This window comes from Eulemur rufifrons, chromosome 1, assembly GCF_041146395.1.
Source record: "Eulemur rufifrons isolate Redbay chromosome 1, OSU_ERuf_1, whole genome shotgun sequence".
In the NCBI taxonomy this organism is placed as follows: domain Eukaryota; kingdom Metazoa; phylum Chordata; class Mammalia; order Primates; family Lemuridae; genus Eulemur; species Eulemur rufifrons.
Genome location: NC_090983.1, coordinates 17,752,694 through 17,778,044, shown reverse-complemented (window position 1 = coordinate 17,778,044; position 25,351 = coordinate 17,752,694). Strand labels below are relative to the sequence as shown.

General features: G+C 53.3%; 1 protein-coding gene across 1 annotated transcript; it reads left to right on the top strand.

Annotated features, from left to right (window-relative positions):
- The first annotated feature begins 437 nt into the window (after nucleotides 1–437).
- On the top strand, nucleotides 438–23,833 carry VIL1 (villin 1). Its single transcript, XM_069467169.1, has 20 exons — nucleotides 438–465; nucleotides 4,913–4,998; nucleotides 5,441–5,515; nucleotides 6,312–6,508; nucleotides 7,462–7,570; nucleotides 7,718–7,828; nucleotides 9,293–9,495; nucleotides 9,585–9,663; nucleotides 9,809–9,907; nucleotides 10,678–10,831; nucleotides 11,525–11,625; nucleotides 11,714–11,851; nucleotides 12,424–12,582; nucleotides 13,298–13,477; nucleotides 14,074–14,219; nucleotides 15,306–15,450; nucleotides 15,938–16,126; nucleotides 17,649–17,717; nucleotides 19,156–19,296; nucleotides 23,357–23,833. Exons 2-20 carry the CDS (start codon nucleotides 4,924–4,926, stop codon nucleotides 23,468–23,470), a joined length of 2,484 nt encoding a protein of 827 aa, XP_069323270.1. The 5' UTR covers nucleotides 438–465; nucleotides 4,913–4,923; the 3' UTR covers nucleotides 23,471–23,833.
- The last annotated feature ends 1,518 nt before the right edge of the window (nucleotides 23,834–25,351 follow it).

Genomic DNA, 25,351 nt, shown 5'->3' with positions numbered 1-25,351 from the left:
CTGGGTCTGGGGCTTCTTGGAACCCGGGAATCCTGCCCCTCCTTCGCCACGAACCATTCCCCCAGGGAAGGAGGGAGGACAGCTGAGCCTCCTTCTCTTAGTGGGTAGGAGGAAAGGTCCAGGTGCTCCTGACCCTCCCTGGATGGTGCTGTCTGCCTGCAGTGAGGCGGACCTGGGCGCCAGGCAGAAGTCCAGCCCATGCCTCTGTGCTTGCTTAGGAGCCAAGGGTGGGGCACTTCACCTCTGGCTGTCAGGCTGTCGCTGGGCTCTGGGCACCCAGGGACCTGGCGGGCACCTGCCTCCCCACCCCCTCACCTATTCTTTCTCTCTCTGGGGCCCTATCTTCCCTTATATGGTGAAGGCAGTTCCTAGAGGAGGGGGGGTGGGGACAAAGGTCGCTCTCCTGCAGCGAGCTTGCCACAATTCCCTGAGATCTCCTAGGTGGCAGCTGCCTCCCCCAGACAGGTAAGGCAAACTGGTGGGGAAACACGGGCGACCATAGGTGGTGGGTGGGAGGGGGCAGGGCCCCTTGCGTTTTGCTGGCAGCTTGGGGCGCAGCAGCGGGGTGCAGGCCTGAGGAAGAGGCTCGGCCCTCTGGAGCGTGTGAAGAGCCAGAAGGCCACTGCGCCTCCAGCAAGAGAATTCTGCAGGCCTTGCCACAGACAACTGCTCCTCCTCCTTGTGTCCCCTACCCTACTTTGAATGTCAACCATCCCCTATTGCCCTGGAACTTCTAGAGTTAAAACCAGGGCCGTCCTGGGCAAACCCAGACGAGTTGGTCACTCTGACCTCACTCCCCACCTCCCACCACAGTTCATCTCTTTGTCCATTTCTTTCTCATCTGAAATGGTTTCTTTCTTTGTGTTGCCATTCCCCTGACACTCCTGGGACCCCAGGGCCCTCCCTCCTGGGTCCCAGGGTGTGAGCAACAGCCACGAGGAATTGATGGGCAAGCACAGAGGCATGGGCTGGAGGCAGCAGGGTCTTAGGTCTGCCCTAGCACGCACCTCTGCCCCATCTCCCCTGCACCAGGACCTGCCCGCTTGGCCTCCCCAGCCATGGAGGCCCCTTCAGCTGAAATGGAGGTGGGAGCCAGGTCCAGACTAGGCTCAGGACCCACTGGCCACCGTCTTCTCAGGAAATCATGTGCTCGGGCATCCTCTAGGTCATTAGGGGCTGAGCCTGCGGGCTGGAGGGGGTGGGGAGTGTCCACTGCAGGACGATGCACTTTCTCTGATGGCTGGGACCTCAGCCCCGCTGCCTCACCATATCCCTGTTGAGCTCAGGACTGCACGACTGGGATCTAGGAGCCGTGGCAGGTCCCCAGGGCTGTCCGGAGCTGCACCCTAAGTGTAACAGGAAGCAGAAAGAAGGGCAAGATGGGACGTGCAGAGAGCAGGAGCCCTCACCCCGCCAGGGCCCTGAGAGGGTCCTCCTATCCCACAGTTCAGTCTTTCAGCACCATGCGTATTTGTTAAGCACCTACTATGTGCTAGGAGCTGGGGGCCACAAAGACAAACATGTATAGGTCTTGGAGCTCGGGGACCTCAGACTCATAAACAGGTTCTTACCTCATCGTGTGGTCGGGGTGCCAAGAAAGGGATCAGTCAAGGACGCCAAGGAGGGTCCTCTCATTCAGCCTAAGGACTCTGGGAAAGTCTCCTGGAAGAAACGAGATCTAAACTGAGTCTAGAAGGGAGGCCTTGGGTGGAGGGACGGCGTGAGCAGGCATGGGTGGGAGGCAGCCTGGGTGCCAGGGCTGCAGCTGTCCGGCATCTCTAGAAAGCAGAGCGCCAGCAGAGAAGGCAGGGGTGTGCGAGGAGGTTCAAGGGAGTTAAGGCAGGTAGAAGGGCAGGGGAGGTGAGGAGTCCAGGATGTTGCTCAGGTGGCTGACTTTGGGGTCTAGGGGTGACGGCACCCTTCCCTGGTCTGGGAACACGGAAGAGAGAGGAGTGCCAGCAGTGAGGGCGAGCCCGTGAGTTCCAGCTGAGGGAGAAGACAGCCCATATCCAAACCAGGGCTCGTGCCGTCCGCGGGGGGCAGCGAGCTTACAGCCCTCCCAGCAGTTTGGGGGAAACAGGAGAGGCGAGGAGACCCCACTAAGGGGTGGGGGAGAGGTGGCTGCTTTGACCAACTTGGGTATGGGGCAGCAGCAGCTGGAGGGGTCTCCATGGCACGAGACCACCTCAGAGCCACCCCTCTTGAGTCCCCTGCTCACCCTTGGCCCTAAGGAGGCTGCTGCTGCGGGCCTGAGTTCTCTCCAGGGAGGGGGGGCACTGCCTTTTCAGGCCCCTGCTCCTTTGAATCCTCTCTCTGAGGGGCAAGAGGTGCCTCCTCTTGCCTTCTCTCCTATTCCTTTGCTGCCAGTGCACTCCTAGAATCACATCACGTCCCTGGAAGGGACTTCAGACATCATCTACTCTGTTGACCCCCTCAGCTCACAGATGAAGAAGGGGACCCACCCCTGTACAGCTAGAGTCAAAGAGTCTGCCTTGGAAAGCAGGGATGGAGAAAAAGGTGGTGATCGGAAAACAGAAAACATTCCCCTCCTTTGTACTCAAATTGGTTCTGCTGAACCAGGAGTCCTGGGAGCCCTGGGGACTCTGTGGGTTGAAAAATAGCTGATGGGGCTGGGCACAGTGGCTCACACCTGTAATCCTAGCACTTTGGAAGGCTGAGGCAGGAGGATCTCCTAAGGTCAAGAGTTCGAGACCAGTCTGGGCAACATATTGAGACGCCCATCACTACAAAAATTAAAAGAAATTAGCTGGGCGTGGTTGCTCGTGCCTGTAGTCCCAGCTACTCAGGAGGCTGAGGCAGGAGGATCACTTGAGCCCAGGAGTTTGAGGTTGCTGTGAGCTAGGCTGATGCCATGGCACTCTAGCTCAGGTAACAGAGCGAGACTCTGTCTCAAAAAAAGAAAAAAATAATATTAAGAAAAAGGAAAAATACTGATGCTCCTATGCTCAGGCCAAGTCCCCAGGGACTCTGATTTCGTTAGGCTGTGGTAGGAGGCCAGGTATCGTCGGTACTTTATTTTCTGCCTTTTGGGAGGCAGGGCGTGGGTGCATTTAAAATTCCCCAGAGATTCTAATACGAGCCAGGGCAGAGAACCACTTGTTCCTAGTTATCCTCCTCCTTGGTTGTGAGGCCCCTCCTCACCGGGAGCCCACCCTAGTCTCCACGGAGCCTACCGCCCCCCTGGCACGGGCTGCCCTGCATGAATGCTCCTTGAACTGATGAATGGTGAATGGAAGGTCATGTGGCCCCCACGAATCAAGTCTCCACGCACTGATAGCCTGCAATCTCTCTATCTAATCTCTCCTTGCACCTTGACTCTGAGTCACCTCTTGGAGTAATGACCTGGCCTTTTACTCCTTGGAAACTCCCTTTTCTGAACCCTGAGGGGTGGCCTCTCTCCCTGGCATTCTGGAGTTTGGGGCAAGGCCCTGCCCAGTCTCTGATCAGCGGCTAATTTCTTTCTAGTTTTAGTAGAGATGGGGTCTTGCTCTTGCTGAGGCTGGTCTCGAACTCCTGACCTCAAGCAATCCTCCCGCCTCGGCCTCCCAGAGTGCTAGGATTACTAGGCGTGAGCCACCGCTCCCCGGTCAGGAGCATCAGTATTTTTAAAAAACTCCCAGGTGATCCTGATGAGCAGCTGGATTGAAGAACACAGCTACAGGTCAAAAAAGAAAGAGCAGACGTGATCGGAGTAGCCTGGGGAGGAGAGATTTCCTCCAGTTCAGTGGGGGGAGAGGGTCACAGCAGGAGGGTTCACTCTGTCATTCATTCATTCATCCTTCCCTCTCCCCCCTCCCTCCGCTCCTCCATCCATTCATTCATCCGGCAAGGTGCTGGCCCTGTGCAGACATTGGGGATTCAGTACTGAACGAGTAGAAATTGTCCCTGCCCTTGTGGGGTCTACGTCTTGTGGGCCACCAGAACAGTGACTGAGGGGTGCATGGGGGTAGGTGAGGAGGAGCAGGAAATTGTTGCATATAGTTTTCTTTTTATTGTGGTAAAATACACATACGATTTGCCATTTTATCCATTTTAATGCATACAGTTCAGAGGCATTCAGTACATTCACGGTGTTGTGCAACCAACACCGCTATCTAGTTCCAGAACTTTTTCATCATCGCAGATGGAAACTCGGTACCCATCAGCAGTCGTTCCCATGGCCCCGCTGTCCAGCTCCAGGCCACACTCGTCTGCTTCTGTCGCTAAGGATTGGCCTGTTCTGGTCATGGCATGTGAATGGGACCGTACAATAGGTGCCCTTCTGCGACCGGCTTGTTTCACTTAAGTTTTCGAGGCTCATCCACGCTGTAGCAGGTGTCAGCGCTTCATCTACACCACCTTTTGCTTATCTGGTCATCTGTCCATGGACATTTGTGTTGTTTCCACCTTTTAACTATTTTGAATCTAGCTGCTGAATTTTGAGTACAGGTTTTTGTTGGAATACCTGTTTTCAATTCTTTTGGGTGTATACATCATTAAGCCTTTATTTAGTCTTTTATTTTCTGTTTTTTAAAAAATTTTGTACAATTTTTTTAATCAAGCGTGGCCTTGATAAAAGATTTTCAAAAAGAGACTTTATCTGGGGCTAGATAAATAAGGGCCTTGAGTGCCAGGCTGAGGAGTGGGGCCCTCAGTGGGCAGGCGCAGGGAGTCCCGGCAGACTCCTGAGCAAGAGGGTCAAGTTCAGAGCTGGGTGGGAAGGCTGGAGTCTGGGCCCTGGGGGATCAGGGGCTAGATTGGGGAGCCAACCACCCTCCTCCCCCCAGCCCCTGAGCCCGTCACCTCCCAGCACTGTTGGGGGCTCTCTAGCGCCACCCAGCTGGAAGGGCAGCACCTGGAACCAGGGTGCTTCGGGCCCCTCGGCCCTGCTCCCACGTGCCCTCTCCCCTAGGCTCACTCACCATGACCAAACTGAGTGCCCAAGTCAAAGGCTCCCTCAACATCACCACCCCCGGGCTGCAGATATGGAGGATCGAGGTGAGGCCCTGCCTGGGCGTGGGGGTCTCGCCAGCCTGGGCGGAGTGCGGGAAGGCAGAGTCCCGGGCTTGCGGCTTGCTCCTGTTTTCCCCGCAGTCCTGCCTGCTGCCCTCACCTCCCTCATTGTCCACACCCCCCGCCCTGCCTTCCCTGCCTTTCCTTTCCCTCCGTCTCTCCCTCATCTGTCTTTCATCCTTCCTCTGCACGTCCTCCATCCTCCTCCTCACTTGCCTCTTCCTTTCCCTCCTTCTGTTTCCCTTCTGCTGCCCCTTGCACACATTTTCCTTCTCACCTCTTCCTTTTCCCTCCTTTCCTTCCTGGGCCCTGCTCTTTTTCTTTGCACCCTCCTCACACCCGTTCCCCTGGTCACCCTCCTCCTCCCGGGCCTCGGGGGTCCTGGGTGGTCCGGGGCAGCCCCCTCTGACCTCCTTTCTCTTCTTAGGCCATGAAGATGGTGCCTGTTCCTTCCAGCACCTTTGGGAGCTTCTTCGACGGTGACTGCTACGTAGTCCTGGCTGTGAGTGGGCACCGGCTGGGCAGGGGCAGAGCAGAGAGCACAGCCCACTGGGGAGAGCAGGGCAGGGCTGGCCTGGCTTCTCCCCGAGCAGGGTTTACTGGGTGTGCCCAGGCGCCCAGCCTTGTGGTAGCTCCACAGGGGTCAGAGCTCTCCCTGCCCTTGAGCGGCTGAGCTCCCAGCTGAGGCGACCTTCTGTGGGTTCAGTCTTAGGGGACCTCCTGAGCTGGTGCCATGTTGCCCTAACTTGAGTCCATGTTTTCAAAATCCATAGTGATCTTTATGTCACCTTGATTTCCACCACACCCTGGTACCACTTGTGCTAGTAAGGCATTTGTATTTTTCTTTATATTGACTCCCTTTTAAATTTTAAACATATTTATTTAACAGTATAACTCTACACATTACTGTAAGTGGAAGGCAGTGCCATGCATCACAACTGGAAAGTAGCTATAAAATACTCACACAAACATTTCCTGTACTCCATTTGTTTGTACACCGCCTGATCACCTCGCAGACCTCCGACGGTCCACTCGCTTCACTCTGGGAAAAGCTGCCTTAGTCCAAGCGAGTTATTTCTGAGATGAGGCGAGTGAGGCCCAGAGTGGGGAAGCGCTTGCCCCATGTCTCAGAGTGTCAGTGGCTGGGCTGGGCCCCGACTCGGATCTCCCAACCGCCAGCCCAGTGCAGTTCCCCTGCGCCGGGCTTGCCTGCGGTCCCGGAACGGCACATGTGCGGGAGGTCACGGGGAGTGGGAGGGGAGCCCAGGGCCCCAGAAACACTGGACCCGTCTCCCTAGATCCACAAGACGGGCAACAACCTGTCCTATGACATCCACTACTGGATCGGCCAGGCCTCGTCGCAGGACGAGCAGGGGGCCGCTGCCATCTACACCACGCAGATGGACGACTACCTGAAGGGCCGGGCTGTCCAGCACCGCGAGGTCCAGGGCAATGAGAGCGACACCTTCCGAGGCTACTTCAAGCAGGGCATCGTGTAAGGAGGAGCGCACTGCGGCCAGGGCATGGGGATTAGCAGTGGGACGGGGAGGCTGGGGCTCAACCCCGGGCAGGGAGAAGACCTGGGCCGTGGAGGTGACCTGGGCCGGGAAAGGGAGCCTAAGGCCGTGTGGGGAGCTGCAAGGGGGACCCTCATGGGATTTTGGTGATTTTTCTTTCCTTTTCCACTCCCCACCCTTATTTCTGTCACTGCTTTGTCCTTGGTCCAGACGCTCTTCTGATATCCTGTAACTCTCGTGAATCGGCTCCTATTTGAGTGCCGTGGAGAGCTCAGTACCTAAGCAGCCCTCCCCTGGCCAACAGGCAGATGGCTGCCCTGTCTTCTCTAAAGCAGGGCTAGCACAGTAAAACCCAGGCTGCTGGCTCTTCTGGGCAAATTGAAGTTCCGGCCCCCTGGCTTCTCCCCGGAAACACACACTGTGGAGCTGAGTTGCTCCTGACCTGTAGGACAGTTAGCCATAGTCCCCCGCTTTTGTCTTGCTCCCTCCTCCCACACTACAGCAGTCGTCCACTCCTGTGGGCATTTGAGTGGCACCTCTCCCTTCTGTTCTTCCACTTCATTCCCCTGCCCTCAGGGCCCTGTCCCCGTCCACGTTGCCCACTCTCTGCGTGCCACCAGCCCATCTTTGCAGGCCCCTCCACAGGGCAGGGACTAGGGTGAGGTGAATGAGGATCTAGGGTGCAGACTTTTGGGAGGCTCTCACTGTCAGGGTCTTGCAAAAGCATGCACAGGCCGACCTTGCACTTGTAGGACCCTGACACTGAGTGCCTCCTTAAATTCTGCAGCCTCAGTGCCTCATTCACCTTGCCTAGTGCCCACCTGACTGTCAGATGCCCTCACTGGCAGCCAGGCAGCCCAGGACCTGGGAGGGCAGGGGCCTGGTACACCTCCCAGCCACCTCCCTTGAGTCAGCTCACCTCTCCTCTCAGGATCCAGAAAGGGGGCATAGCTTCGGGCATGAAGCATGTGGAGACCAACTCCTACGAGGTTCAGCGGCTGCTGCACGTCAAGGGCAAGAGGAACGTGGTGGCCGGAGAGGTGGGCAGGCCCCACCGGGGCAGTGGCCGGGGCTCCGAGGCCCCACTAAGGGCAGAGGGCAGGGGCTGAGGAGGGAAGAGGGGCAGGATGATGGATGACGAGTGGGCTCTGAGTGGAGGCTGGGCCTCCTCCCCCGTGGCTCCCTAGGTGGAAGTGTCCTGGAGGAGTTTCAACCGAGGAGATGTTTTCCTCCTGGACCTCGGGAAGCTTATCATCCAGTGGAACGGGCCGGAGAGTAACCGCATGGAAAGACTCAGGGTAAACCGCCTGTGCGCCACACCTCCTCCTCAAATCCCAGCCTGCCCCTGCCTGCTCCTGCCCAGACTGGCCCCAACCCAGGCCTCTGGCCCCTGACTGTTGGCGACGGTGTGTTTGAAGGTGGAGCTGTTTCCGTGTGCATGGGAAAGGCACGCGTGTTGGAGTTTGCGTGTGTGTACTTGCGGCTGATCCACTGGGACGGAAAGAGTTCCTGCAGGGCGGCAGACCCCGCGCCAAGCCCTGGGGACTCGGGGGTGAATGAAATGGGCAGAGCCCTGCCCTTGCTCTGGCCTCCAGCAGGCTGTCCCGGGGCAGGGGAGACAGACGTAAAGGGAGTAACTGGAGAAGTATAAAGGAGGGATGGTGAGCTGGGGGCTCAGGGGAGGCTCTGGGACATGGGGCGGGGAGACAAGGAGCAGACCCTGAGGCAGGAAAGAGGGTGGCCGGGGTCTCCCAGCGCAGCAGGAGCAGCAGAGCAAGTGGGGCAGGTTTCGCAGGGGCAGGCTGTGCAAGCAGGTTGGGGTTTATTCTCAGTGCCAGGGGGGCCATTGAAGGTCATCGTGACTTCTGAGTGGGGATGGGGCTGGGGAGAGGCCAAGGGAAGTGGGGAGCCCCTGCAGCCATCCAGGGGAAGTGGGGGGCTCGGGGGGGGTGGTGGCAGCGCCCAGGCTGGGCCTTGGGAGGTGGAATCCACCAGAAGTACTTGTATGTTGGAAGAGGGAGAAGGGAGAGAGGAGGGAGGCCAAACTCAAACCAGGAGGACTGACGGAGTCCCATTTCCTGAGGTGGGAAAGATCAGGAAGCCACAGACTTGGGGGGAAAACAGAGCGTTCCATTGTGGTCACCTTAAAATGAGACTGTCTTCCTGGAACTTGGACAAACAAGTTGGGAGAGAGGCTGGGCTGGAGGCAGAAATATGGGCATCCACAATCTCGACAGCCTGGGGGGAGTGAAGAGAGAGAGGCGACCTGGGATTCAAAGGCAGGAATTTGGACAGAAACAGGCTGAGGAGGGTGAGCCCTGGTGTGTGAGTGTGACAGTGTGTGTGTGTGTGGGGGGGGGGTGTGGGTGCATGCGCAGGCGTGTGCACGTGTTTGTGAGCACACATGGGGCTGGGTTGCACTGTGCGCATGCAAGCATGCTTTGGGGCAAAGAGACTGGGTACTGTGGTCCCCGGCCTCAGCTCTTGTCCAAAACTGTGAGGTCAAATCACAAATGTCAAACACTGTCGAAGCTGCAGGCCCGGCAAGCCCGCCCACAGGGAATGCTGCTGGCCTGGCCGCCTTTCCCGGGGTTTCCTCACGCACCTGAGAAGCTCAGCCCCGGGGAGGGGGAAAGCTGGGCAGGTACCCCAGCCCTTGTGGCTGCCATGGCTGAGCTGGGGCTTGCCCAGTGGGGCGTAGGGTGGCAGGCGTTGCCTTGTCCCCTGCCAGCCTTCATGGGCCACCGGGGACCTTCCTGCAGGGCATGACCCTGGCCAAGGAGATCCGAGACCAGGAGCGGGGCGGGCGCACCTACGTGGGCGTGGTGGACGGGGAGAACGAATCTGCGTCCCCGAAGCTGATGGAGGTGATGAAACACGTGCTGGGCCAGCGCAGGGAGCTGAAGGCAGCCATTCCCGACACCGTGGTGGAGCCGGCACTCAAGGCTGCCCTCAAGTTGTACCAGTGAGTGTGTGGCAGGATCTTCCTGGGGGCAGGGGCCTGACTGAGGGGCTTGGGCTCCTCCCCGCCTATGCCTTGCCTTTGTCCTGCAGCGTGTCTGACTCGGAGGGGAAGCTGGTGGTTCGGGAAATCGCCACACGGCCACTCACACAGGACCTGCTCAGTCACGAGGTGAGAGGGTCTGGAGGCCCCCAGCCCCCAGCAGCCACCTCTCCCCAAGCAGGGGAAATTCCAGGGCGCTGGGAGGGAAAGAGGCTGCCCCAGAGCACCACCCCAGCACCTGCCTCTCAGCTGGGTCTGTCCCCCCCGACTCTAGGACTGTTACATCCTGGACCAGGCGGGCCTGAAGATCTACGTGTGGAGGGGGAAGAACGCCAACAACGAGGAGAAGAAGGGAGCCATGAGCCAGGCGCTGGTAGGGACTGGGCTGGGACGGGCCAGGACGAGGGCCAGGGCCATGGGAGGAGAAGCACGCAGCAGCAGGGGACGGCAGGAGGGCTCAAGCCAGAGCACAGAGCCAGGCAGGGGCCAGGGAGGACTGGGAGAGGCCATTCTGTAGCCATTCCGGGGCTTCTCCACATACCAGGGAGCCAACTACCAGGCAACCCTGGGGGCTCCTCAGGATGGGGGCTCTCAGCTCCTCCTTGCATTTGAGCTGGGTTTAGAGAGGGGAGGGAGAAATGGAGGCTGGCCTTTCTACAAAAGGGGATTGGGTCAGCTGGGGGCCTGGGCCAAGTCAGAGTTTGGGGTCATTGCTGGGGCTGGAGTTAGCAACCCTAACCAGCTTGGGGCCAGTGTTGGGTTGGGGTGTGGGCTCAGGGTTACAGTTGAGGGCTGGGCATTAGGGTTGGCATCGAGGTGGGGTCAGGCTAGGGGCCAGATTTGACCTTGGGATTGGGATCAGAGTTAGATTTGGAGTCAGCCTCACGTTAGATTCAGGGTTGAGGCCAGAATAAGGCTTGAGGCCAGTGTTAGGTTTGAGGTCGTGTCTGTTTTGACCTTAAGGTTGGGGTCAGAGTAGGGTTAGGTTTGGGGTCAGCATTGGGATTGGGGTTGGGTTCAGGTTTGGGACCAGAGGTAGGTTTGATGGTGGATCTGGCTGGGGGTAGAGCCAGGCTTTGGGCTACCCTGGGGGTGAGGGCCGGGGGAGGGACATGGCCCCCAGCCACTCCCTTCTCTTCCCAGAACTTTATCAAAGCCAAGCAGTACCCACCAAGCACGCAGGTAGAGGTGCAGAACGATGGGGCCGAGTCAGCTGTCTTTCAGCAGCTCTTCCAGAAGTGGACAGTGCCCAACCGGGCCTCAGGCCTGGGCAAAACCCACACTGTGGGCTCCGTGGGTGAGGACCAGGGCCTTGGCAGAGGGGGAGCTGGGATCCAGGGGCTGGGCCGGGAGAGCAACTTGGCCTCCACCCTCCTTCCCTGACCTGCCTCCTCCATGCACTCTTACCCTGGCTCTGGGCTTCTCCTGGTGGGGTGGGACATGAGGGGACACGGACAAACTCGAGTTGTTCGTGGAAAGGGAGCTGAGAATGACCTGCCTTTCATCTGGGATGGGGTCAGGCCTCCCTGGGAAGCCAATAGCTTCAGTCTCTCAGCAGACAATATTTGCTGAGGGCAGGCCCGGTGCCAGGTGCCTGGGGGAGGATAAGAGGAGAATCTGCGTCCTTGTCCCTCATCGTCCTAGAGCTCACTGTTGAGCTGGGAGACAAGGTCAACGCTTGAAGTCTGAATGCTGCAGGGATCAGGACGAGGAGGTCAACAAAGCTAAATCCTTGTTCTTGTCCCTCTCCTGGCTTCCCCAGGAGGCACTGATGAAGCAGCAGCCTCAGGGGCAGGGAGATATGGTTCCGTGCTGTAGCTCTGCTGCTCTCTCTCTCTGTGCGACCTTGGGTATGCTACTGAATCTCTCTAGCCTTGGTTTCCTCATCTGTAAAGTGGGTCTAAGAATTGCAGCCACCACTCAGGGCTGTTGTGAGGACCTGGAGGAGCTCCGCTGGTGACAGTTGGTGTCATGATTCCCCCCACTCCAGCCAAGGTGGAGCAGGTGAAGTTTGATGCCGCGTCCATGCATGTCCAGCCTCAGGTGGCTGCCCAGCAGAAGATGGTAGACGATGGGAGTGGGGAGGTGCAGGTATGTGAGGGGAGGGAGGCCCGTGCTGGGTGGAGCAGGGCTGGTGGAGCCTGTCCTGGACCTCACACCGGCCTGACACTGGCCCCAGGTGTGGCGCATCGAAGACCTAGAGCTGGTGCCTGTGGACTCCAGGTGGCTAGGCCACTTCTTCGGGGGTGACTGCTACCTGCTGCTCTACACCTACCTCATCGGCGAGAAGCAGCACTACCTGCTCTACGTTTGGCAGGTCAGGCCCCACCCTGTCCCACCCAGAGCACAGCCAACTCAGCTTCCTCTTCCACCTACTCCTGCCAAGTGGCCATCATCCTTGGGTTGAATACCTCTGGGGATGGGGAGCTCACCCCCTCAAGAGGCAGCCCATTCTATCTTGGGACTGCTTTGGCTGTGAGACTCTACTAAGTAGCCTCATTCACAATCCTTTTCGTTTTGATTCCCGAGTCTCCTTCCCAATCTCCATTCTTTCTGCACACTCTGTTCACCTGCTCTGCCTGTGGGTTTCCATGTCTAGATGTGAGGGAGCAGGGAGATGGGTGCTTCCCTGAGGAAGGAGCGAAAAGGAGGAGAGGAGGTTTGGGGTCAAGGCTGGGGTTGCAGGTGGGTCAGGGCTGGGCTGGGGCTGGGGTCAGAATTGAGGTCTGGGTCAGGCTGGGATTTGGGCTGTGTCCAGAGTCGGGTTTGGTGGGGGAACAGTTGGGTTTGGGGCCAGGTCAGAACTGGGGATGAAGTTGTTGCTGAGGCTGAGGATGGGGTCAGGATTGGGGCCGACCCATCCCCTGCCTTCCCTCCTGCTCATCCCAGGGCAGCCAGGCCAGCCAGGATGAAATCGCCGCCTCGGCCTATCAAGCCGTCATCCTGGACCAGAAGTACAACGATGAACCGGTCCAGATCCGGGTCCCGATGGGCAAGGAGCCGCCCCACCTCATGTCCATCTTCAAGGGACAAATGGTGGTCTACCAGGTGTGGCTGCTGGACTGAGGCACCTGGCAGTACCCACCGAGGCGGGTGGGCGTCCAGGAGACGGGGAAGGGGACTGCGGTGGGGTAGGGCTGAGGGTGAAGCCCATTCTTCATAGCAGAGGGCCATCAAAGGCTCCATCGCCTATGTGGAATTAGTAACAGGAACAACCATTTGGTTACTTTAGAAATACATGGAATGAGCCCTCGCCATATGCAAGTATGTCTGCCTTCCACTCCCCAACTCCTTGAATTTTCTGCCTGAAAAAGGAAGTTATTTTGGCTCGATTTGCCTAAACGAAGCCCATGGGCAAACTCCATTGGTGCCTTCCAACAAAATGAAATAGACATCTCATGCAGTCATTTAAGCAATAATCTACTTATTGAGCATCTACTAAGCACACAGTCCTTTCCAATTTCACCCAGCGAGGAGAAGATGGCACGTCATTGTGCCTGAGCAGTGAACTAACAGTCTGTGGTTAAATGCTAGAAATAAAAGTTGAGCCGAGAGGGGAGCATGAATACAGTCATCTGGGATTGGCCGTAGAGGTCCTGGGGGAAGGGGACTTAGCCTGGTGATGGTGCAGCAGAGGATCTGGAAGGGCAGACAGACTCTGCCCAAACTCTCCTCTGGTTCTCCTTGTGCCCTCTGCTGCCCCATCGTCTTCTGGACTAAGTTACTCTTGCTCTCTCTCCCTGCCTTCTCCCCACACCTGCAGGGAGGCACCTCCCGAGCTACCAACTTGGAGCCTGAGCCCTCCACACGGCTGTTCCAGGTCCGGGGAACCAGTGCCAACAACACCAAGGCCTTTGAGGTTCCAGCCCGGGCCACTTCCCTCAACTCCAATGACGTCTTCATCCTCAAGACCCAGTCCTGCTGCTACCTATGGTGTGGGAAGGTGTGTGCAGGGCCTAGAGGCCTCCCCTCCCCCAAGTGGGTCCCGGAACTGCCAGGTCTGAGAGCCAGCTGACTGCGTCCTGCCTGCTCCATTCCCAGCTGCCTCTGCAGCCCAGTCTGCCTCCTCCGCAGCTCTGGGTCTGTCTCTCTGCCCCGTCTCTGACAATCCTCAGATTCTCTGCCTCTATGTCCAAATCCATGTCTGTTGTTCTGTGTGTCTCTGGCCACCCCTGTCTGCCCCAAGGTTGGCCTGTCTTTATGTCTTGGGGTTTCTTTCTCTCACTTCCTTGTGCCTGTCACTGCCTCTCCCTTTGTCTCTGTAAGGAGGACTCACAGCCTCTTGGAGTCCTTCCCCCACCCTCTAAGAGGAGTGCAGACTCCCTTGTTTCCTCTGCTATTCTTTGGAGTGTCAAGGACAGGAGAGGATGGGAAAACTGTCCCTGCATTGGCTGTGGGATCCTGATCAGACTCAGGGTCCTGATCTAGGAGAGTCCTTGCAGACCCTGGAACTTTGGGCAGCGAACGTGGCAGAAGAATGGGGGTGGGATGGCACCAGAAACGGTCTCCCCCAGCTTGGCCGACCCCACTTTTTCCCAGGGCTGTAGTGGGGATGAGCGAGAGATGGCCAAGACGGTTGCTGACATCATTTCCCGGACGGAGAAGCAAGTGGTGGTGGAAGGGCAGGAGCCAGCCAGCTTCTGGATGGCCCTGGGCGGGAAGGCCCCCTACGCCAACACCAAGAGGTAACTCTCGGGTCCGCCTGCCTCAGCTCCCCTGCAGAGGCTGCAGCATCTCCACCTCCATACCTAGAGCCTGCAGCTGGCACGGATTGAGGGCTCTGTGTGCCAGGCACTATGCCAGGCCCCCAGGGCTACAAGATGAATAAGAGGCAACCCAGGCCCTTGAAGTTTCTTGGCCCAGGAGTTGCGTCTGTGCTGCCCACCATGGTATGCCCAGGGCCGGGAGGGGTATTTCCTCGGCAAAGGGAGTTCATAGCCACAGGAGGCAGCTCAAAGAGAGGGACAGGGCTATAGGTTTGCCCTTCAGGAAGAAGGTGCCAGAGCCCAGTCCCTGCCTTTAAGTGTTGACACAGGCCTGGGATGCTGAGGAGCACCATCCATAAACCTTCTTTCAAATGATTTTTCTCTTTCTTTCTTTCTTTCTTTCTTTCTTTCTTTTTCTTTTTTCTTTTTCTTTTTTTTTTGAGACAGAGTCTTGCTCTGTTGCCTGGGCTAGAGTGCAGTCATCAGCCTCACTCACAGCAACCTCAAACTCCTGGGTTCAAGCGATCCTCCTGCCTCAGCCTCCCGAGTAGCTGGGACTGCAGGCACTTGCCACTACGCCTGGCTAAGTTTTTTTATTTTTAGTAGAGATGGGGTCTCGCTCTCACTCAGGCTGGTCTTGAACCCCTGAGCTCAAGCGATCCTCCCGCCTTGGCCTCCCAGAGTGCTAGGATTACAGGCGTGAGCCACCGCACCTGGCTTCAAATGATTTTTCTAACGAATTTCCATGATCCACTAATTCCCCAGTTCCAAAGCAAAAGGGCAGGTGCTACAATAGCAGCAGGAGGCATAGAGGAAAGATATCGGGAAGAACTTCCTAACAGGGCTATGGAAGAGCAACTGGAATGCATGTCTGGAAAAGCAGTGGGAATTTCTCCCTTAGGGCACTCTTGGGACAAAAGGGGACCCTTTTGTTAATCAGAAGACAAAGCATTTGCTAGGAGATAGCCTTTCCATGCCAGAGTCTCCCCCTCAGAGTTCTACATCCTTGATTCTCCTTTCCCCTCACCTTTCTCCTGCCAACACCGTCTTCTCTCCATCCTGCAGACTGCAGGAAGAAAACCTGGTCATCACCCCCCGGCTCTTTGAATGTTCCAACCAGACCGGGCGCTTCCTGGCCACAGAGATCCCCAACTTCAATCAGGATGACCTGGAAGAGGACAATGTGTTCCTGCTAGATGTCTGGGACCAGGTAGGACGGAGGGCCTGGGGAACGCCTCGTCACCCACTTTAATCCCCAGGGCCAAGAAAGAGTGGCTTCAGGGTTAGGTAAGTGTCAGCATTTTTTTGGCACTCGTGTGCTTTCTCCCTGGGAATGGTATGAACACCAGGAGCCTAAGAGAACAGAAGGAAGGTGGGGAGGAATGTGCTCGGAGGGAACTCGGGGCAGGCAGAACTTTTCTCTCCCAAAGTTCTATGTATTTCACATGGTGGCAGGAGTGATTTTGAGAATCTTGGGCTCTGGAGAGACTGGAAGTCACACATATTTGTAGAATGTCCAAGTAGAGGGCATCTGTCCAACCTCCTCATTTCCCAGCTGCAAAATCAAGGCCAGTGGGGCCTTCCTGGGTCATTTGGCTGGGCAGTGGCAGGGTCAGGGCTGCACCGTTGGACATTTGGGATGAACTGAGGCCGGGGAGCACAGGGAGGACTGACTGAGCTCCCCGGATGTGCCCCAGATTTTCTTCTGGATTGGGAAGGACGCCAATGAGGAGGAGAAGAAGGCCGCAGCCACCACTGTGCAGGAATACATCAAGACCCACCCCAGTGGCCGAGACCCCGAGACCCCCATCATTGTGGTGAAGCAGGGCTTTGAGCCCCCCACCTTCACGGGCTGGTTCCTAGCTTGGGATCCCTTCAAGTGGAGTGTGAGTAGTCCCAGCCCGGCACGTGCTTCTCTAGGTGGCTTCTTTGTGGCACACTCCTGAAGGCAGGGCGGACTCCCACAGGCCTTTCTTGTCCCTTTGGGATATCTGACTTGCTTATTTATGGAGGGGTTGCCAGGGGGGCTCAGAATAAAAAGGCTGCAGTAAGACCATGACACCCTCTGTTGAGAGAGAGGGAAGAAGTCCATCAAAAACCTAGGCTAATTGCAGTTCCTTGTCTGTGTGTATACTTAGCTCAAAACTGCTGGATATTAAAGGTTAGAGCTGTACTGACTATTTTTTTTTTAATTTTTTAATGTTTTTTAAAATTTTTATTATTTTTTAATATTTTTGTTTTAATTAATTAATTAATTATTAAAATTTTAATCTTTTTTTTATTTTTCCTTTACTTGGGTTAAGACTTGTCCAATGTACTGACTATTTAAAATTAAACAAAATGAAAATTCAGTTCCTCACTAGCCAAAATTTAAGTGCTCAGCAGCCACACGTGGCCTGTGGCTACTGTATCGGACAGCGCAGGTAGAGAACGTCCCCGTCCCCGTAGCAACCTTTAGGAGACAGTGCTCGTGGCTCCGCCCAGCTGAAAGGAAATACGTCAGTTCTAAAGGACAGACAAATGGCTTCCAGGCACTAAATTCTAAGCAAAATGGGTTGCACGTGCGGTCTTTACCTGAGAGACCGTGCGTCAGGCTTCCACAGGTGTTTCCTGAACACAGAGGGAAGCGGAGGGCGGGTCCTCAAAACGAGCTCCAGGAAAGGTTTTCTGCAGGAAGGAGAAATGCCAAGGTAGCCTGAGCCTGTCCTGATCGCCCCAGGGACTCCGAATTGGCACAACAGATGAGTTTTTTTTTTTTTTTTAATTCTTTGGTTGATGGGCTGGCGGAGTCAAACAAATGTCAAGGCAGCAAATCTAGAGGCCAGATCTTCACCAGCCAGCTCCAGCGCCCCGAGTCAGTAACCCTGGTACCCCCTTCCTCGCCTCAAGTCTGTGCTGGCTTCTGTCTCAGCCTCATTCATTCATTCAGCATAACGTAACTCCTAGTGTGCCACACTCGGTGCCAGGCCTTGGGGATATGGAGATGGGGCTTCTCAGGGAGCCATGGTCCCTTCACTCCTCCACGGCAGGGCTCCCTCCAGGCTCGGGGAGGAGCCCACCCGGTCCCCAGCGTCTACACAGTGTAGGCCGGTTCTCCACGCTGCCTGTGGCTGCTTACACTGGCCTCTGCGGGTGGGAATGGTCATATTCCTGTCCATCCCATGCCAGGCTGCGCAGGGGCCAATAAAAAGCCTGCCCTGCCCCTTCTGATCCGGCAGCCCCTCAGGTCCCCATCCTCACTGTCCGTCTTCCCTTTTCAGGGAACCCCCTCCGGCCTCAGCCTGAGCTGCCTCTTCCCTTTCTCACCACCAGGCTCCAGAGCAGCCTTCTTTCCACTCCTGGAGGAAAATGGCCGTTTGTCCCCGCTGCTGAGACCCAGGTTTAATTTGTTCTTTACTTTATATGCAGAATGCCAAATCCTATGAGGACCTGAAGGCCGAGCTGAACAACTCTTCAGACTGGAGCCAGATCAGCGCTGTGAGTCTGGGCCAGGGCAGCTGGGCCCTGCAGTGGTCAGCTGCAGTCGGACCCGTGGGAGCCGAGAATGCTCCAGAGAAGACACCAGTGTCCTGTGCTTTCCTCCCCATTTCTCCCTACTTCTCATGGAAGCTCTTCTTGCTGTTTAATGGCTCTAGCAGTTTTGTTTCTTCCATATCCTAGTAAAATTTTATCATGCATACAAGTCTGGGTGATGGGGGGGGCATACTAAAATGCATATTCCAAGGCCCCATTCCCAAAGATTCTGGTTTGTAGACTTTGGGTTAGCACCCAGGAATCTGCATGTTTTACATGAAAGGTCCAGGTAATTTGATATAGTTAGTCCATGGACTACAATTTTTTTTTTTTTTTGAGACAGAGTCTCGCTCTGTTGCCCGGGCTAGAGTGAGTGCCGTGGCGTCAGCCTAGCACACAGCAACCTCAAACTCCTGGGCTTAAGCAATCCTTCTGCCTCAGCCTCTCGAGTAGCTGGGACTACAGGCATGCGCCACCATGCCCGGCTAATTTTATATATATATATGTATATATATATATATATATGTACGTACATATATATATATATATATATATATTTTAGTTGGCCAGATAATTTCTTTCTATTTTTAGTAGAGACGGGGTCTCACTCTGCTCAGGCTGGTCTTGAACTCCTGACCTCGAGCGATCCACCCACCTCGGCCTCCCAGAGTGCTAGGATTACAGGCATGAGCCACCTCGCCCGGCCCATGGACTATACTTTTTTGAGAAATAATGATTTCTCTACACTGTCAGCCTTGGGATCCCTTCTCCAGGGAGAATAATTGCAACTCCTTTGATCTTGCAGTGAGTTAACAAAAATGTATTTGGCCTGTAGGCCTGGGATATGGGAATATGAAATCAAAGCCTTTCTTTTGTGAAGTTCACAGGCTTACAGGGGAAACAAGACAGAGCTAACTCTGCAGAAATGTCCCCAGAACCTGAGAGCAGTTTCACCAACTCATTGGGGTAATCAAGAGATGGTTTAGAACCCAGTGGCACTCAATAAACCCTTCGTGTTGGACTGACAGTGCAGATTGGCAAGTATAGATAGGTCAAGGCTAAGAGAATTTATGGATGACAATTTCATAATGGGCGAGAGAGAGAGGGTCATAAATATCCATGCTAGATCTCAAACTCTGGGGGAAGCCACAAAGAAGTTAATAAGTCATTGACAGCATAGTCATTTTGCACCAGCTGACTTTGGTCTGATACGGACTATTAGCTCACGGGTACTCCCCAGTGTGTTGTGTTCTTATGAGTGTGTGTGGGGCGGGTGGGATGGGTCATGGGAAGTTTCTTGAAGGTGTTGCCCTAGAACAAATGTTGACTTTAGAGAGAAAGGCACCCTGAGAGGTAGCCACATGCCAACTAAAGTGACCAGTGGTTTCCTTTTCTTCCCTAGGAGATCACAAGCCCCAAAGTGGATATGTTCAATGCCAACACCAAACTCAATGCTGGGCCTCTGCCCATCTTCCCTCTGGAGCAGCTGGTGAACAAGCCTGTGGAGGAGCTCCCTCAGGGTGTGGACCCCAGCAGGAAGGAGGTGGGTCAGACTCTTAAAAGAGGACAAAGAAGACGTGGCTTGACCATTTTTTGGTCAACACTAGTTGACCCCCAGATGGGGCCCTGCAGGTGATTAGGTGCTGAGGATGCCCTGGTGAACAAGACAGACCGGGTCCCACCTTCATGCCAGCTTACATCCCGGGGGAGATCAGAGAAGCCTGATAAACTATTGTTTAATTTCAGGGCAATAAATGCCAGAGAGGTGAAGTACAGGGGCCAAGAAGAGTATTACAAAGAAGAGCCCGATTTAGTCAGAGGTTTCCTTCTGAAAGGTGAACAGGAATTACTGAGGCAAAGTGAGTTATTCCTGGAGAAGGGACAGCAAACGTGACGCCAGAGGCAGGGAATAAGCACAGTGGGGCGAAGCCACAAGGTGGCCCGAGTGGCCGCGGTGTTGAGAGCTGGGAGGGAGGCAGGGCTGAGCCGGGCAGTACCTTCTACCCCACGCTGAGGATCCTATCGTCTACCTGAAAGTGAAGGTTAGCCATTATGGTCGAAGCAGGGGAGTGACAGTCAGTTTTACATTTTAAAAAGATCACTAGAGCTGCTCAGTGTAGAATAGACTAGGAGGTGACAAGAGCAGCCATAGGGAGACCAGTTAGGAAAGTGTTACTGCTGTCAGGCTGAGAGATAGGTAGGAACCATGATGGAGAGGGTGGAGAGAAGGAGATGGCTTAGAGAAGTAGTTAGGAAGTGAAATCAATGACATGTGTTAATTACTGGATAAAGAGTGTGAGAGAGGGGAAAATAGTGTCATCCTCCAACACAGAAAACCCTGGGTCAAACTGAGCTTGGGGGTGGGGCAATCATGAATTTAGTGGTAGCTACATCCTTTGAGGCACCTGGAAGACATCCAGGTTGAGACACATGTTCGGTGAGCAGGCAATTCAGAGGAACACCGGGGCAGAGGTATGAATCCATCTGGTAACTCCAGTGGAAGGCCTGTGTGGGTCACGTGGGGAGAGAGTACAGCAGGAAGAGCTTGTTAAAAGCGCTTTCTAATATTCATTCTCTCTTTGTGAAGATCCAAAATAGACTTCAAGTCTAGCTTAGGGATGTTGAGAGGAGAGAAAGTTTACTCTGTGTATAGTCATAAAGAAGTCTTACAAATGCATTCAGGAATCTGCAGAAGAGAGATACGTAGTTTGTTCCAGAACATCAAAGTCTGTTAAGGGTATGGGCTCGATGTGTGTGTAAGTGTATTGTTCTCAGAACATTTCAATCCTGCCTTTTACCTTGGAGGGCACATGCATGTATTCTCTCCTGGATCCTCCAACTGTGGGGTGGCTGGAAGGCTAGGAGACACCTGTGTTTTCACTGTAACATTGGGACGATCCCAGTGTGAGTGACGAGCTTAGCCCAGCTCCTGGTACTCTGCAAATGAAAGCTATTACTATCACGCCCTGTTCTACACGTGAGAAAACAGGTCTAGAGAGGGGAAGCGACTTGCCTGCCTAACGTCACATAACTAGTTAGTTGCAAAGCCAGAGCAAGAACCCGCTCTTCTGAGTCCCACTGTTACCATCACGTCATGCGGCATAAAGAAGTATTTCTAAAGCAAACGGCAGCCAATGCTATTGAACCAGAGGACTGACAGGAGGCTGACATGGATTGCTAATTTTGAATGGAACAGACAGACTTGGTGTCAAGGCAGCCCCACCATGGTAGAAGCAGTCAAAGAAGGCTTAGATTCTTTTTAAAAAAAATCAGTTGTCTGTTGCTGATTTTTTATCATGAGAGTAGCATACGTTCTTTTGGAAGAGCTGAGAATTCAGTGCCAAGTGGGGAAGACAGGAGAGGTTTTCAGGCCTCTCTGGCTGCTCCAAACTTGGAAGGTGAGCCAGTGACAACAGTGGAGCGGTGGGTCTGGCTGCAGGCAGCAGCAAGAGCGTGATCTGTTTGAGTACTGGGGAGTAAACCACACGGAGGCGGATATGGGCATGGGTGAGGCTGGTAATCAGCTGGCAGGATGCCAGGGTTCAAGAACAGGACCAATGGAAAGATGTAAGTCCACTGGGATGGGCAGTCCCTGCTATCTAGCCTGAGGGGTCAGAGTCCAGCAGTCTTGACAAGTTGAGGACCCAGCCTGGCTGGACCAGAGAGGGCACTGTGGAGCCACTTGAAGAGACACAGGACACAGCAGCCACAGCTGTGATGAACCTGGGGGGAGGGTGCAACAAACTTGGGCTATGGCAGTTCTTCCCCACCCACTGATGCCCAAACCATTCATATTTACACTCTTCTTCCAAAACAAGGCCTTCCACTGCTTGGCCTGGGGGAGTGGGGAACGTTGCCAGCATCCAGCTCCCAGGAGGCTTGAGGAGAGAATGCCTGGGGTGGGAGGAAAATCTAATGACACCTTAGAGAGAACTGGAGCATCAGACCCCCCTGCCGAGCTTGAAATCCTCCTACAGCTGTTTCCCCAGAAGCTGTTCAATTCAGGGCTTTCTGTGGGAGTCAATAAAATGCTCCCCAGGGCAACTCCACGTTAGTCGAGCAGCTGTGTTAAAGGAAACCCACTGCTTTCACCTCTGCTCTGTCCCCACCTCTTGGTGCTCGGGGAAGCAGAGATGAAGGCCAGGAGATGCTGTTTTACGGCAACTTTAATTTGGGGCACTTATGAGGGTGCGTTGAGGGTACGTAGTCATTATCATGTCGTCTCAGAGCTGGAAACAAAGGTCCTTTCAGTCAGTTCTTTCATCTTATTCCTGAACATACTCAAGGCCTAGAAAGTGATTCTCGGTTGTGATTTTCAAGCCAAGAGTAAAAAGGTAAAATTGTGCTATCTAATCTTCTAGATCATTCACAGGATAAGAGAAGCCAGTACAAGTCATTTATCCATATATTTTGTCTTCTACTCAGCGAGGCAAAATTTGACTCTGAATTTGTTCCTTGGCCTTCCTTACTTCTCCTCTTAGAATCCTTCTCCCACCTCAGTTGTACCTTCTGCTACCCTCCCCCCATCTCTAAGCAAAACCTGCTCCTACAAAATAATCTGGCTGATGCATTCACAATAGAATATAAAAGACTGATGAGGTTTAACATGTTGACTTTTAACCAGGAAAAAACCTGTAAGCCAAAAGGGATGAAGCTATCTATAATGGTAAAATTCTAGTCAACAGCAAGTGTAATAGTATACCTTGCAAGTTTGGGAGGGAAAGATGACAAGAAGCCTTTATAGTTTGCCTGAAACCACTCATAGAAGGTAGAGTCAGTTGGTACAGTAGAGCATGTATTGGAACAGATGACCTTGACTTTCTTGAACTTTAGCTTTATTACCTGAAAATGGGAATATTCAAATTTGCCTCAGTGTCTTTCTAAGTGCCACAGTAGTATATGTTAAGTTAGATTGCTATTTTGTTCTGTCCATCAGGGCTAGAGTGGGCCCTACTTCCCTTGCTGCCAGTCTATTAACTTGATCCAAAGAAAGGTAGGGCCCAGGAGGGAGACCCCTCCCAAGGGTGATGGGCTTTTGCTACAAGAGCCGTATGTCCTGTGATAGCAACGAAATCTTATGCATCCAGATTGCAGCAGATACCCATCTAGGGCTCATCAGCTTACTTTGTGGGTCAGGCTTAGATTCACTGTTTAAGTGAAGGTAGGTGAACAATATACCTTGTTTCCAATACCCTTCATATGTAGTATTATTTTCATACTCATAAAAGCAAAAATAAATTGGAAACAGAAATGTTTTCCATTTTATAAAGAGGAAAACTAAGGTTTAGAAAGAGAAGCAACACCTTGACCAAACTAGGTCAAATGTCCTAATTCTTATTTCAGACTAATGTGAACTTGACCTTGGTAGGAAGAAAAACTCAATTGACCATGTTACCATCCTTTTTCATCATGTTACAAATTCAGGGATCAAACCTCTGGAATCACACAATGCCATGCCCCCCTTCTCCCCATCCCTTTCCTGGCTCTCCTGACATTGCTAGTTTTTGCTCTTCATTTGACTGACTGCATGCCACACCTGTGTGACTCATCAGAGCAAACCTGAAAAAGATGACCTTTGCCCTCTGGTCCCTCCCCTCTTCCAGGAGCATCTGTCCATTGAAGATTTCACTAAGGCCCTTGGGATGACTCCAGCTGCCTTCTCTGCCCTGCCTCGATGGAAACAACAAAGCCTCAAGAAAGAAAAAGGACTGTTTTGAGAAGGAAGAGTAGCTGTGGCTGTAAAGCAGCAGTCTACCCTACCTGGCTTGTGGCATTCTGTTTTATAACCGGTATTAGACCTATGCCAATTGAAGTGAAATTTTACAGTTGTGCCTGTGAACAGCAGTCTGTGGCAATGCCACTTTTAGTAATCTACCTAGTCCTTCAGAAAGATGATACCTCCACAAGGAGCCTGTGGTCCCAATTTCAACTCTCAAGAAGGTGGCTGGATTGTTTCTATCTTGAGGTGTTGCATCATTTTTAACCATCCTGTTCTGTAGCTTTCCCCTCTTAGAAGAGCAGCAAACACTCCATGGAACGTAAGAGTTGAGGCACCAGGCCAGGTTTTTCCTCTACCCTGACTCATTTTCATCTATGGCAAGTGGGCTGAAACATTTTGCAGGTTTCCATCTTTCCCAGAGTAATGGCTTTTCCTTTTCACATGTACTTTCTTCACTGCCTTACTCAGGTGGTAAGTTAAATGGTTGAAGGGGAGTTGGCTGGCCTGGGAGATCGCCCTCTTACTGAGGTTTCACAATACTCACTAAATAGTACCCAGTGAGAGCAACACAGCCACTGTGTCTAGGCTAAAGGCAAGGACGAAATGCAAATGCTGTTTCACCCTTTGCCCCTACTTTTAATAAGGCAAAGGAAGAGCAAAGGCCAATGCTGGGTTTACAAACTGTTACACGGAAGCCTCTGCAAAGCTTCACAGGCTCCTCAGATGAAAATAACAAGAACCAGTGGTGACTATGGCCAAACACTGGTTCGCCATTCCACCTCCTTTAAGATGTAACTGTGCTGCAAAGAAGTCCAAGTCAGAAAACCAAAAGAAGGTGATTTCCACAATTTGAAACTGGTTGTTAAAAGTGTCTGCAAAAATGTGTCCTTCTCAGAAATAACAGTCAAACCAACATAAGGTTAATAAAGGCTTTAATTTCACACACACAAAAAAAAACTCTATGCATAATTTAAAAAGGAAACAAAAGGAAAAATTGTAAAGGATACAGAGGAACAATTCTGCTAAAACACAGATAAAAGTGCCACTCCATATAAAACAACATAAAGAATCAGAATCAAAAGTCACTCTGAACACAAACAAAAAAAAATCACCTCACAAATAATGTGGCCACAGCTGCCAGCAAACCTGGTAGTGGCTCAGTTAGGCAAAGTGTAGGAACCTCACTTCTGTTTTCCTCTCCCTAAGCATAAAGAAACAACACTGACAATAGGCCAGAGAAGTGAGGAAGAAGCTCAGAGGGAGGGAAACCTGGGGACAAGAGGTGTGAACACCCACATGCGGTCTCACTCTTTGCACAGGCCCACTCTGTTTTTGAAGTAAACCAGTTCAGTTGATGGCTCCTTGTTCTGGCAACTGACCTGACGAACTTGGATCCTGATTCAGACCCTCCTCTTCCACGCTACTCTTATGCCAGTGGACACACCTATACTTGGAACCTCTGTACTTTTAAGTCCAATGTTACTAAAATCAAATGCTTATATTCATACTGGTATACTTTTTAATAAAAACTGCAAAACCTCAGACACCTCACAGGCATGGAAAGGAAACAATTTACTAATTGTGTATAAATATGATACAATGAAAGAAACTGCCTGAAGTCTAGTAATCAAAGCATGCCATAAGGTAGTCAATGACTGATGAAACACAGCAAAATAATTCTGCCACAAAACTCTCAAGGCTTAACAAACTATAGTTTTCCAATAAAATATATATATTTTCCAGATGTTAATAAGACATATCAATAGAGACAAAATTAAAATTCTGAAGTAATGCAATAGAAAGGTGTCAGAGGGCAGAAATCTGTTTAGTTTTCGTATACACTTGCTCAGTTAAGAGCAAAATGGGCAGGAAAAGGACA

Bases quoted from the DNA above. Each gene is read 5' to 3' on its own strand.
- VIL1 (XM_069467169.1), top strand. From the start codon at position 4,924: ATGACCAAACTGAGTGCCCAAGTCAAAGGCTCCCTCAACATCACCACC. The intron at 9,496-9,584 runs GTGAGTGTGTGG...TTTGTCCTGCAG, and splicing joins GCTGCCCTCAAGTTGTACCA to CGTGTCTGACTCGGAGGGGA. The intron at 16,127-17,648 runs GTGAGTAGTCCC...CTTTATATGCAG, and splicing joins GGGATCCCTTCAAGTGGAGT to AATGCCAAATCCTATGAGGA.